The sequence below is a fragment of the Sinocyclocheilus grahami genome, unplaced genomic scaffold (genome assembly GCF_001515645.1).
Source record: "Sinocyclocheilus grahami isolate Dianchi unplaced genomic scaffold, SAMN03320097.WGS_v1.1 scaffold118.1, whole genome shotgun sequence".
Classification (NCBI taxonomy): Eukaryota; Metazoa; Chordata; class Actinopteri; order Cypriniformes; family Cyprinidae; genus Sinocyclocheilus; species Sinocyclocheilus grahami.
The window spans coordinates 1,289,724-1,302,947 of NW_015505297.1; the positions used below are offsets into that span (position 1 = coordinate 1,289,724).

Below are 13,224 nucleotides of genomic sequence, written 5' to 3' on the forward strand. Positions count from 1 at the left end.
TCAGGTAAACTGGTTATATATTTATGTTTCAGTATAATTATGCACGCTATACCAGGGGCGGTTCTAAACTCTTTTTAGGTGGATTTCAGCCCCCTTATCTGTCACCTTAGCCCCCCAAAACTATCTTAACGATCAGGCCAGTGCTGCTTCCTCGAGAAAGTTTTTCATTCTCACGTGTTTTAAGTCTTGTCAGTTTAAATATTAAAGTAATTTTAAGCCATTTAAGCCTAAGACATCTCAATGTCAAACGCACTGTGATAGACGAAACTACTCTGCGTGCTGTGCGTATGTGAGACTGTTACTTAAAACAGTGCTTTATGCTGGACAGTATTTATTTATCGTGAGTTGTTCAAATCACGGTAATCTAATACGGTTTTAATGATAATTAAAATATGAAACGGTGATACTAACAGTCGGGAATTTTATCATGATTTATCGTCAAACCGGTAATCGTTACATCCCTACTGGTAACTGTCCACCTTTCAATTAAAATAATAATAATAATAATAATAATCTGAACATTTTCATTGACTAACACAATATTGTCCATTTAAACAAAACTAACCAAATTAGGTCAGCTTGTATACAGGATTTTGTCATTGTAAATATGGAAAGAACAGCCCAATTATTCAGTCCCCCATTAGTCATTCAGGCGAGTCACTGGCTGAATTTTAAAAGTGTGTAGTTTAGTATCTCTATTGTGCACTTCTGCCCACAAAAGTATCAGACCAAAAACATTATATCAAACAAAAACAAAGACTCGGTCAGAGGTTGACGGGAAACCTGCATGCATTAAGAGTGCATTAATAATTGTGGGAAACAAAGGCTCAGGATTTCACAATCCACCCAAATAATGCAGTTTGTCAGACACAGCGCAAAAATTTTGCCCCACAAATACTTCAAAGCATTTCATGCTTGATGAAAAACACACTAAACCTCAGTTCAAAAGGGGGCAATGCAATCCCAACCACACACTATACTGCAGACCTGCCTATGTTCAAGACAAAAGCTTGTCCAGACCTGCTGGGTATTTCTTCCCTGCGAAAGGTTTGTATAAAAGCTTTCAGTGGTTTTCAGAGTGAGGTAAGGTACACCTTTCTGCTTTACACTTCTCTTTAGTTTGCCACATGACTCCAGGCCGAGTGGCCAAACAGGTTTTCTTTAGCGGTCCAGTTGTCAGACTTCCCTCACAATAGCTCATTGCGTTCAAACAGGTGGTCGGGCTCAATTGTGTTTTATGAAGTGCCCACTAAACTAGGTATATTCTCACTGCATTGCATAAGGCAGACAGAAAAGCGCCATCAAAAGAGGGCTGCTGCAATTCTGCACGTTTCACATTGACACTAGTTGCTTAAATCAATACTTTTGCTTGCCAAATAAACTTAAAATGCCTGCCAAATAAACCAACCTCTTGATTGGCCTGATAAGAGGAACTGTTTAAACTACTCATTAGAAATGGTCCAAGACTATATGCTAGATTTGTGGTATAACTAAAATAACTTGTCAAAACACCAAAAACTTAATTTGCATATAATCTAGGGCTGTCAATCGATTAAAAATTTTTAATCTAATTAATCACATCCTTTTTCTGTGATTAATAGCACACTTCATGAAATTAAGCGTAGACTATTTATTTTGTTTCAAATGTTTATTTTGTTATCATTTGCTATATCCAGCAAAGTAAACCAAAAGATTGAAGGGTGATTCTCAAAAATCTATATTATCTGGAAGATTTTTTCCAAGATAAATTTAGACATCTTTCCAAAAAAGGACACTTAGAAACTCCAAAAGGACACCAAAGAACCAAATGATATAAGGAGCCCATATAAGCACATATGAAAGAAAAAAAACTAGAATTTTATAGTATGTGTACAGTGCAACAGCAAAGAGCTTTTTTACATTTTAGAGAAGCCAAGTTGTGATACGGAACAGGACCACATGGAGATGCCAAAAAAAAACCTAAACCAATCGCCTGCTGACTGCATATATCTACTACAATACACGGATCCATTCCGTATAACTAAACACAGCAACATAAACATGACAAATCAAAACATTATCGTGAACGGGTGTGGAAACAACGTGAATGTACGGAAATCTCTGTGCCTGTGCATAAATACAATGTGCGATCTGTGCACATATACTACTGTACGACTCCTGTACACCCCCGCAACTGTCTTTACCTTGATTGCAGTCTTCATCCATTAAAACTTTACTAGCAAGACTGGTTATCCAGTCGTAGTTTGTGTCTCATCTGGCCATACAGCGGTGGGATGTGTTGACAATCCGTTCAGCCTGTACTTCACACAGCGCGACGTGTGAGGGCTCGCGCTCGTCACAGAATATGACAGAGCTCGTGTTTTAAAGAAACACACTGGAATGAATAATTCACTGAAAACGCAACGTGAGTCTCTGTTCTCTCTGATGTAGTCAGCCTGGTTTCCTTTATATTAACGCTGTTTTGGACGGATTGTTTGAATGCATTCGCTTACTGGATCATTGGACTGAAAACTTTCCCGGAGTTTAGCGGCTTAAAACTATCTAACCGCAAGCAGAGAAGCAAAATTGGGTTAAAGGGTTAGAATAGAAATTGTGCTTGAGTAATTTTGCGTTAATTGCATTCAATTATTTTAACGCGTTAAGGATTGTAAAATTAATTGCATGCGTTAACGCGTTAATGATGACAGCCCTAATATAATCACGATACAATTAAAGTATCCCTCTGTATCACACTAACTTGTCTAAAAGTCATTTACTGGTCAGGTTGGTGTTGGACATTCTAGGTTGTGTATTGCAAAATGTGTGCTTGCTTCAAAACAACTTCATGTGTTCTGCAACTCTCCAGTTGTTCACAAAGATATGACTGAAATCTATATTTAAAAGACCTTCCATAAGAAAAAGCACTGACACCTTGACGCATTAACCCACCTAAAAAAATAAAAAATTACCTGAAAAAGTAAATGCACATCTTTAACGGGACGTATGGCCTGGTTTTGACATGCCGCATAACAGCTGACCAGCAAAGATAAAAGCCACTCATTGCACTCCTGATCTGCAATTACCAAAACTTCAAAATGCTCATTCCTCCTCCTCCCCCCCCATTATGGAAAAACACAGCTTGCAGATAAGCCCACTGTTGGAAACAACTGACCTGTTAAAAACAAGTCAGGCTTCAGATCAAAATTTGGCTGCAAGCTTGACTTCAGGAAGGCAAGCTTGCACACACTACAAAAATAAAATATATATATTTTTGTATGACTGATTTTGGTAAATATCATGCTTCGAAAGTGTCCGATAATCAATATGCAAAACTGATTTTTCTGCAATGACAACGAATGCCAATAGCTTAAAAAATACTTGTAAGTAACTTTTACTTTGTACAAACAATGCAATTAATAAGTAAATTAATTTACCTAATCTATCGGTCAAAATCGGTTACATTTTTTTCTGCATCCATTGAGACTGATGTGCTGGTGTCAACACCTTGCACAGGGACAAAGTTCAGAAGTCTAATCAAGTAGTTAAACATTATATGTTCTTTGCTACTTTAGCATCTCACTCACCTCCAACAACTTGCCATGTTTTCTCGGGTCAGCTAATGCACATGGACACCATGATGTGTCAGTGTTTGGGTTTAATGACAGCAATTTGATAAGGTAGAAAGATCTCTATAAAAATCATATCCTCATAATCAGCATGTATTTGTGGTCATATCTTCTTAACAGGACTTAGCATGGGTTTAATTCAGCATGTTTGCCCATTGAAAAAAAACTATTTACCAAGAACCATTATAACTCTTGTACATCTGAACTAGCTTAAAACTTTCTAAAATGTAAGATACACTTTATTAAATGAATACATATAGACCTGAAACTTAAATGAAAATAAATAACAGAAAACAGGAACAGGCCATTGCACCAAAAAAGTAGACAAGTCATTAATTAGGGAGTTAAACATGAGTAATTTCCACTTACTTGTACCCTTTAAAAAGACGTCGCTGAACATAAAATATATATATAAATCTCGATAAAAAATAGAAAAAAATAACTCAAAATAATAAATGTAATATTGAGGCGTCTATCCTCATTAGCACTAAAGCTAACTGACAGAAACGCTATCATATACATCTGCTCTTTAAAGGAGAGAGCGAGAGAGAGAGAAAAAAAGTACTTGAACGATTATATGCGCTTACATACACACGCATAATAAATAACTCATCAAAAATAAGTCACTTAAAGTCTAGAAAAGGATGTATGTCCTGTTTTGGGGGTGTTTATTAAATGCTAGTTCCGCTCAGCATATGCCAAACCGAGACAACAGGGGAAAAACACAGAATAAATGCTACATTTTCATCACTTTAGATGCAAGCTAAAGCCATTCAAACTCAGTTAAAGCTACATATAAAGGTACTTATGACTGACACGTAAGAGTAATACGCCAAACATGAGGAAATTGAAGATTTAGAAACTGACCTGAGCAAAAATAGAATAAAAGTCGAAATGGAGAAGTGAATTCTCTGCTGAAGGGAGAAACTCTTCGTCGCCTTGTTCCTCTGTCTTTACTGGGGTGACTTCATCTCATCTTGTCATTATTTTTAAGTCGTGTGTCCTTCAGGTCTCAATGCTTCACGTCTGGCTGCGTGCGTGCGTGCGTGCGTGCGTGTGCGTGTGTGTTTGTGATCAGATCAGGTGAGCGCGCAGCGGGCACTGCCTCATATATTGCGTGCACGCGCATACGCGCATATACATTTTCATCACTTTAGATGCAAGCTAAAGCCATTCAAACTCAGTTAAAGCTACATATAAAGGTACTTATGACTGACACGTAAGAGTAATACGCCAAACATGAGGAAATTGAAGATTTAGAAACTGACCTGAGCAAAAATAGAATAAAAGTCGAAATGGAGAAGTGAATTCTCTGCTGAAGGGAGAAACTCTTCGTCGCCTTGTTCCTCTGTCTTTACTGGGGTGACTTCATCTCATCTTGTCATTATTTTTAAGTCGTGTGTCCTTCAGGTCTCAATGCTTCACGTCTGTCTGCGTGCGTGCGTGTGCGTGTGTGTTTGTGATCAGATCAGGTGAGCGCGCAGCGGGCACTGCCTCATATATTGCGTGCACGCGCATAAAGACACGCGCGCGAGCCTGCACGAATCCACCCAGAACAGAAATATATATATATATATATATATATATATAGAGCACTGCTTGAGATGGGCAAGATGTGGGTTTTTAAATTGCATACATTTTTGGAAGCCATTGCGGGAACAGTTTTCTTATTAGCAGTAATAAACCATTAAAATATACGTTCTTTCAGAAAAAATATACCTTTTCTGTCCAATAGGATGATTTGATGAATTTAATGATTTTAATATATAGAAATAGACAGTGTTGGGGAAGGTTACTTTTAAAAGTAATGCATTACAATATTGCATTACTCCATAAAAAAAGTAACTAATTACGTTACTTAGTTACTTTTTATGAGAAGTAATGCGTTACGTTACTTTTGCGGTACTTTTTAAATCTGGACAGGGCTTGCTTGTTTGTTTTTAAAATTAAAAAAGTTATATTTTTGGCAAATATAAAAACCTTTTCTCACCAAAAATGAAGTGAATAAGCCTCAGGCTGAAGGAAAAGTCAATTTACGTCCGTATAGAATACAGAAGAAGAAAGTTCAACATACTTCAGCAATAAACAAAGACAGAGAAATGTTTGTCTAGAGTAATTTGTGCTTATTAGTATGGTTGAACTGGATCATTGAAGCTCAGAAGCAAAGGCATTGGTTAATAGAATGGGAATAAATACATAAAGGATATTTGTGTTGTTTAACATTCAATTATTGCAGGTTTGCGTCATATTCTGAGTTGCATTATTTTTATTCATTTTGAGGAATACTGAATCTGTGTTTTTTTTTTTTGTGAGTGAGATGAATTAATGCATATTCATATTTATTTTAGAACTACAGTAACATCTTCTGATTTCACAGCATGGGGACAGGAGAGCTGCCAGTCAAGAAATTGGAAAAAAAAAAGTAACTTGCGTTACTTATTTGAAAAAGTAACTCAAGATATTCTCTTGTAAATTAAAAAGTAATGCGTTACTTTACTAGTTACTTGGAAAAAAAGTAATCTGATTACGTAACTCGCTTTACTTGTAATGCGTTACTCCCAACACTGGAAATAGAAACCCAAAATTGTGAAATAAAAAAAGTTTATATACTTTGTTTTATTTGCTTTTTATTATTATTATTATTATAATTGCACTGATTTGGGCTTCTGTTTCTGTTACATAAGTAATTAAACAAAAAACTATTTTTTTTAATCGCCCAATTTGACAGATAAGTTACCATATTTGAGGAATCTCACATTTTTCTGATAGAAAATACAAGAAAATACACATTATAACATAATATGATATAATATGAGTGGGTTAAGATAGCTTTTGTGATCTAAGATACACAAAAACACAATCACGACACAAAGGAACATTCTTGAAATTTGTGCACATTAGTTATACAATGCTGGAGGTTTCATCTGTGCGCTGCAACAGGGTTCAAGTCTTTGAAGAGTCATCAGGTGCTTGAGGCACTATAAATAGACCTCTGCATAATTGAGGTCAGGTCTATTAGATTTCTCTCAGGGCGTCTCCGACAGACTGTTTCCATGATTAAAAATGTAACACTGCCTTGACTTCAGTTTACGCTGCTGTCATTTTATTTATATTAGGAGCTGGCAGTAAAAGTGTAATACACAGATCTCACAGAGGAATGTAATTACATGCACACAACTCAGTGTTTACATCTGTTGTTGTTTCTTTAATCATGGGATCGTTAAACCAAGAAAAACCTTCTATGGCACTGATTACAGTTGAAGGTGATCCGATTTTATTCCAGTTCTAATTTCTCATTAATCACGCACTATTCTTGACTGGCCAGTATCACATTCCCCACTATGATCACCACCATTATTCTCAGCAGCATCATAAATGTAGCAGATTTTGCAAGTGTATAAACAATGGTACTTCAATATCATATATCAATATAAATCTAATTTTGCTAATTTTCTGTAAAATATTCCTTTCCTTTAACCCCATCATTGAACCTTATGACAAACCAACCCTTCTCGGATAGTAACAGGCCCACCTAGATGTGGCAAAGCTAACTACAGCATTGAGGAAAAACAGGATTTGCTTGCAAATTGATATCACTCTAGCATTTGTAGGAAATATAAACTCTTATTGACACACGCAGTGTTTAAAAATGATGATTATTGGAGGTGAAGTAATTTGCACATGTGGTTGAATAGATCATCGCACATTTCATTGTTAAAAGACTTGACAAAGCCAGAATCTGTAGTATGATTTCACTGCAGTGTCTCCACGTTTACAGAGCTGAGGGTGACATCACTGAAGATACTAAGAGCTCTGATCTGGTTGAGCTCACGGATCCGATGTTTGAATTCCAGAAGGTGCGATTTGTTCACAGCCACTTTGAATTCAGTGTCAGTGCATAAGATCTTCATCTGAAATTAAAAGCAAATTTAATCAGTTGCAATTGAACAAGCATGCAACAGAGCATGTAGTTTTGACCGAACATGGCAGGACAAAACAAAACAATGTTTTCTTTTTTGTTGCAGTATTTTTAGTGATGCTATTTCAGGGCCCCCTTTTCTGCTTTTCTACACCGACATCCAGCTATCTGATATACGAGCTATCTAATGTCTTTAAACACAATGAGGGCCCGACAGTAAATATTTAAGACATTTGTTCAAAATGGCCTCGTGGGCAGCGCGCCGACATACAGCGCCATTCGGCCATTGCGCTTCGGGCGTCACAAGTTCGAGTCCCGGCTCGTGGACCTTTCCCGATCCCATCCCCCTTTCTCTCACCCACTTCACTTCCTGTCGACCTATACTGTCCTATCTAAATAAAGGCATAAAACGCCATAAATAAATCTTTAAAAACAAAATTATAATAAAACCACTGAGATGAAAAAGAAACAAAATAGTTTGATGCCATGCTCACCTCAAAAGGCTTTCCTGGGACAAACGGGAAGGAGGGGAGCTCGCGCTCTTCTCTGCCCCACTGGTTTCCAATCATGCTGTTTCGCACAATCGCTCGCTTTCCGCCTTCATTGAATCGGGGGTTTAGATGAAACGCAATGTCGTTGCCTCTCTTTAAATTAACTGTGAAACTAATTGGGGGAGAAAACATAAGAATACACACATGGAATACACAGGAATGTTACAAATAAGGTGATTGTCACAATTTTTAGACAATGATGATGAAATCAAAACTGGGTGTGTTTAATTTCTTAATTTAATATATGTTCCTGGTCTTATTGTGCACAATTCATCAGTGCACATTATTTACAAGCAAAATGTTTGTCTTTGTAATCTTTCACCAAGATATATCAATACAACACAATTCATTATGTACTTTATCATGTATATTAAACTTTAAAAAAATTATTTAGGCCTAAATTTAAGATATATGTATTTGAACCGCATGTAACATTTCCATCCATGTGGATTACACAGTTTTAACATAAATTAATCAACTTAATGTAATGCATATTTGTCAGTCATACATAAGTATGATTTCTGTAATAGTACTAATAATAATTTTTAGTTGTATTACTACTAATAATACTAATTATTATCAGTACTGATGATAATTATTAGTCGTATTAGTACAGTAGTATTAGTACTAATAATAGTACTAATGTGTTTTAAAAACACAATAACCAGGTTAATATATTTATCCTCAAACTCAATTTGTTTCAATCTCATAATTGAATATTGCTTGTTCCACAGCTAGCCATATTTTAACGGTATTCATACTTTCTAACTCAATGAGTGTAATTGTTTTTACAGTAAAAGATTTATGCTGATTCGAAGTCATTTGAATAAATGCATTTTGAAAAACTATTTAAATAAAATTAAATAGATGCAAATAGTTAATAATAAACCAGTGCGTGTTTCATTTATGTATGACTGACATATATGCTTCACATTAAGCTTATTATTTAATGTTAAAGCTGTGTAATGGATGGAAATTATATATGGAATTCAACATATAAATCTTAAATTTAGGCTTAAATATTAAATAGTTTATGTACTGTATCATCAATGACAGATCATTGCTAAACTGTTGTATACATGTATGTGTTGTTGTTGTTCTTACTTATTAGCATTGGGTTTGACCTCTCCAACGATGGTGATGAGCATCTTGTTATAGGCTCCACTTTGCAGTGGGAGGTCAAATGGCACAGTCTTGCAAAAAAATTTAAATACTTAGTAAAAGAGCAGAAACCAAGAACCACTGTATTGTGTTTAATATAACATTCACTTTAACAAGATCTAAAATGTAGACAATAGAACAAACTCTATGATGGTTGTACAAATCCAAGGAGAGTGAAAACATCTCACTAGCGCTCTTGGAGCTTGGGCAGGAGCACCATAAGGGCCGGTTTGTGGTGCAGGTCCAGGCCACCCAGGAGCTGTAGGCTGCCCAGGCTGCCCAGGCTGCCCAGGCCATGCTGGTTGGTATGGTTGCCCTGGCCAGGCCGGTTGGTTTGGCTGTGCAGGCCAGGTGGGGTTAGCGGGCTGACCAGGCCAGGTGGGGTTGGCTGGTTGGCCGGGCCATACTGGGCCTCCTGCCTGCTGATTATTTTGTTGTGGGAAGTCAAGGGCATCTGAAAGCTAAAACGGAACATAATAGAAATTATAACATGGAATTTGTTGTGCTAAATTAGATAAATGTGTTAATTAAAAATGACTGAAGAGATAAAATGTACTTACATTCATGATATCTGAAATTCAAACAGAGAGAAGACATTAAGTTTGCAAAAACAAATCATTATGCACTGGCCTTGCTATACTGTAAGAAGATCCTTTTTTTAAAATTAAAATTCTGATGTCTAATGATAATTATTTATCATTTAATTATTTTATTAAATGAAACTGAAAATTTACTAACCCTCAGGCCATCCAAGATGTAGATGAGTTTGTTTCTTCATCAGAACAGATTTGGAGAAATATAGCATTATATCACTTGCTCACCAATGGATCCTCTGCAGTGAATGGGTGCCGTCAGAATGAGAGTCCAAACAGTTGATAAAAGCATCACAATAATCCACAAGTAATCCAGACGACTCCAGTCCATCTATTAACATCTTGTAACGACTCGTATTTTGGCCAGAAATTACAGTTTGAATTTAAAAACATCCTAATGAAAAATTTATTACAAACATGCAGCTTTTCACTTCAATAGATGTCAACTTATGTATTGGAGTCGTGTGAATTATTGTGATGTTTTTATCAGCTGTTTGGACTCTCATTCTGACGGCACACATTCACTGCAGAGGATCCATTGGTGAGCAAGTGATATAATGCTATATTTCTCCAAATCTGTTCTGATGAAGAAACAAACTCATCTACATCTTGGATGGCCTGAGGGTAAGAACATTTTCAACTAATTTTAATTTTTGGGTCAACTATTTCTTTAAGTAGATTCACAATCCTGAATGCACAAGGGCAATCTTTCCACTAAAACATAGTCTCTAACATATAAACTAAGGTTAATAAGGGTGCATTTAAGTGATAAAAGTAAAGCAGTTTTTGAAAACACCAATACATTTTGTCAATGTTTGTTTTAAATATGATATACATTTTATTACTGGTTCCCTGGAGTACATTACATGCTTCAATGACTCACTCGTCCATGAAACCACCCACCACACCCATTGCACTGTATGAATGGTGAGCCAGAGGGGATGCATGATGATTACAATAGCAGATAATGCAGTATTATTAATAAACCCTGTATGAATCTTAATAAATGCACGCTCTTAACAGAGATGCATGTTAAATTAAATAAAGTTCCCTTGAAATGGCTTTGGGTGCATTATAACTTACATGACTAACATGTTTTGGCTTTTAAAGTAAGAATGTGGAATATTTGTACAAATATTCACACTGAAAAGTTGCACATAAGCATACATCTCTACAACCTCAGATCAATCTAAACTATTCCCCTGTAGCAAGAGTTTATTATTGTGCAATCTGCATTCAATTGCCACTTGAACACAGCAAGTTTAGACTCGTCAGTAGTTTTACTGGGCCTGTGAATCACATGAAGACATGTTTAAAACTAGCAAAAGTACAATCTTTCTTTCAAAAGTGAATATGAAGACTGATTTGAATCCTTCACTCAAGTGTATACAGATGTTTGACTGATAATGTAAGAAGAACGTATATCACAGATTCATTTTAGCATGGTAATGTTTATGTAATACTGATTCACAATTTACTGAAAGTTAAATAGAAGAGATATCTTCAGTTATTCGGAAATCTAAATCAATCCAACTCAGTTAGTTAAAGTCTGTCTGTCGGTTCTTTCACCTTTTAGCACTGATATTATTCACTCTTCTCTTATTTCTGGCACTGTTCCTTATTCATTTAAAACTGCATTAATAACTCTTGTACTCAAGAAGCCAGGTGCAGATCCAAATAACTTTGATAATTTCCGTCCAATTTCGAAATTTGACATTTTTATCTAAAATCCTGGAAAAGGTTGTTGCGTCTCAGGTACACAATCATCTTTCAGTGAACAATCTATATGAACAATTTAAATCAGATTTTCTTTATTATCATTGTACTCAGACTCCCCTTATCAAAATTTCTAATGATTTATTGGTAGAGGCTGACTCAGGACTACTATCTATATTAATTCTTCTTGATTTAACTAGCGTTTGACACTATTTCCCACAAAATCTTATTAAACTGCGGCCAATTGGAATTGTAGGTACTTCTCTGGCTTGGTTCCCACAATTTAAATCTAAGTCATCACGTATTACTACAGGTGTCCCACAGGGCTTAGTTGTGGGCCCTTTATTATTTATAATTTATTTACTGCCACTTGGAAAGATTTTCAGGGAATATGGTATCCATTTTCACTGTTATGCAGATGACACCCAGCTCAACCTGTCTTCAAAACTAACTTCTAAACTTCCTCCATCCTCTCTTTCTAACTGTTTGTCTGAAAGCTTGGTTTTCAAGCAATTTTCTTAAACTTGACAATAGCAAAACAGAAACGCTTCTTGTAGGTACTAAAAATAATTTGTCAAAGACCAGTGGTTTCTCTATATACACAATCATCTTTCAGTGAACAATCTATATGAACAATTTAAATCAGGTTTTCTTTATTATCATTGTACTCAGACTGCCCTTATCAAAATTTCTAATGATTTATTGGTAGAGGCTGACTCAGGACTACTATCTATATTAATTCTTCTCGATTAAACTAGCGTTTGACACTATTTCCCACAAAATCTTATTAAACTGCGGCCAATTAGAATTGTAGGTACTTCTCTGGCTTGGTTCACACAATTTAAATCTAAGTCATCACGTATTACTACAGGTGTCCCCCAGGGCTTAGTTGTGGGTCCTTTATTATTTATAATTTATTTACTGCCACTTGGAAAGATTTTCAGGGAATATGGTATCCATTTTCACTGTTATGCAGATGACACCCAGCTCTACCTGTCTTCAAAACTAACTTCTAAACTTCCTCCATCCTCTCTTTCTAACTGTTTGTCTGAAAGCTTGGTTTTCAAGCAATTTTCTTAAACTTGACAATAGCAAAACAGAAATGCTTCTTGTAGGTACTAAAAATAATTTGTCAAAGACCAGTGGTTTCTCTATATGTATCGATGGTTCTACAATTGATCCTTCAATGCAGGTTAAGAGCTTGGGTGTTATCCTTGACAATATCTTTTGAAGCACATATTAAAGGTCACATATTTTACACCTTTCTGGAGTTTTATTTTAAGTCTTGATGTCCTTAAGAATATATATTTGCAGTATAAGTACCAAAAACCTTCTCAATATATTTTTACAGCTCCTCTCTCAGGAGCTCTGCTGAGAACAGGTCGATTTTGGCCTGTCTAATTAATATTCATGAGCCTCTCTTCTGATTGGCCTGTTGTTTTCTGAGTGACGCACGGCCAGGTCAACCACAGGTAACTAGGGTCAGCGACGTCACCGCGCTAGCTGGAGGCAGCAAAACAAAGGGGAAACTGGAGGCGGCCCATTCAAACCAGCACAGATTCAGCTACATAAGGAGCTTAAAATATCATCTTGTTGTGATGTTGGGTGTCAGAATCGACGTAATACAGCCTCAAATTAGAAATTTGATCGCATATCTGCTGCCACTGCCAGACAAAAAA

The 13,224-nt window shown here is 36.1% G+C and overlaps 2 protein-coding genes across 7 annotated transcripts in view; both read right to left on the bottom strand.

Moving 5' to 3' along the window:
• LOC107589614 (F-box only protein 34-like) overlaps positions 1 to 4,894 on the bottom strand; it is a 27,797-nt gene extending 22,903 nt beyond the window's left edge. The window contains exon 1 of one of the 6 annotated variants that reach the window (XM_016278112.1): positions 4,874 to 4,894. The gene's annotated coding sequence lies outside the window, so the exon portion shown is untranslated. Of the gene's footprint in view, positions 1 to 1,020; positions 1,256 to 3,974; positions 3,995 to 4,472; positions 4,706 to 4,873 lie in introns of those variants that run through there. The other 5 variants (XM_016278109.1, XM_016278115.1, XM_016278114.1 and 2 more) reach the window with 5 other exon arrangements.
• A 1,792-nt stretch (positions 4,895 to 6,686) lies between these two features.
• LOC107589617 (galectin-3) overlaps positions 6,687 to 13,224 on the bottom strand; it is a 15,292-nt gene continuing 8,754 nt past the window's right edge. Inside the window, exons 2-6 of the mRNA XM_016278119.1 lie at positions 9,797 to 9,807; positions 9,425 to 9,697; positions 9,180 to 9,268; positions 8,019 to 8,187; positions 6,687 to 7,516 (exon numbers count right to left, since the gene is read on the bottom strand). Coding sequence (XP_016133605.1) covers positions 7,358 to 7,516; positions 8,019 to 8,187; positions 9,180 to 9,268; positions 9,425 to 9,697; positions 9,797 to 9,802 — 696 coding nt within the window. The 5' untranslated portion in view covers positions 9,803 to 9,807 and the 3' untranslated portion in view covers positions 6,687 to 7,357. The remainder of the gene's footprint in view (positions 7,517 to 8,018; positions 8,188 to 9,179; positions 9,269 to 9,424; positions 9,698 to 9,796; positions 9,808 to 13,224) is intronic.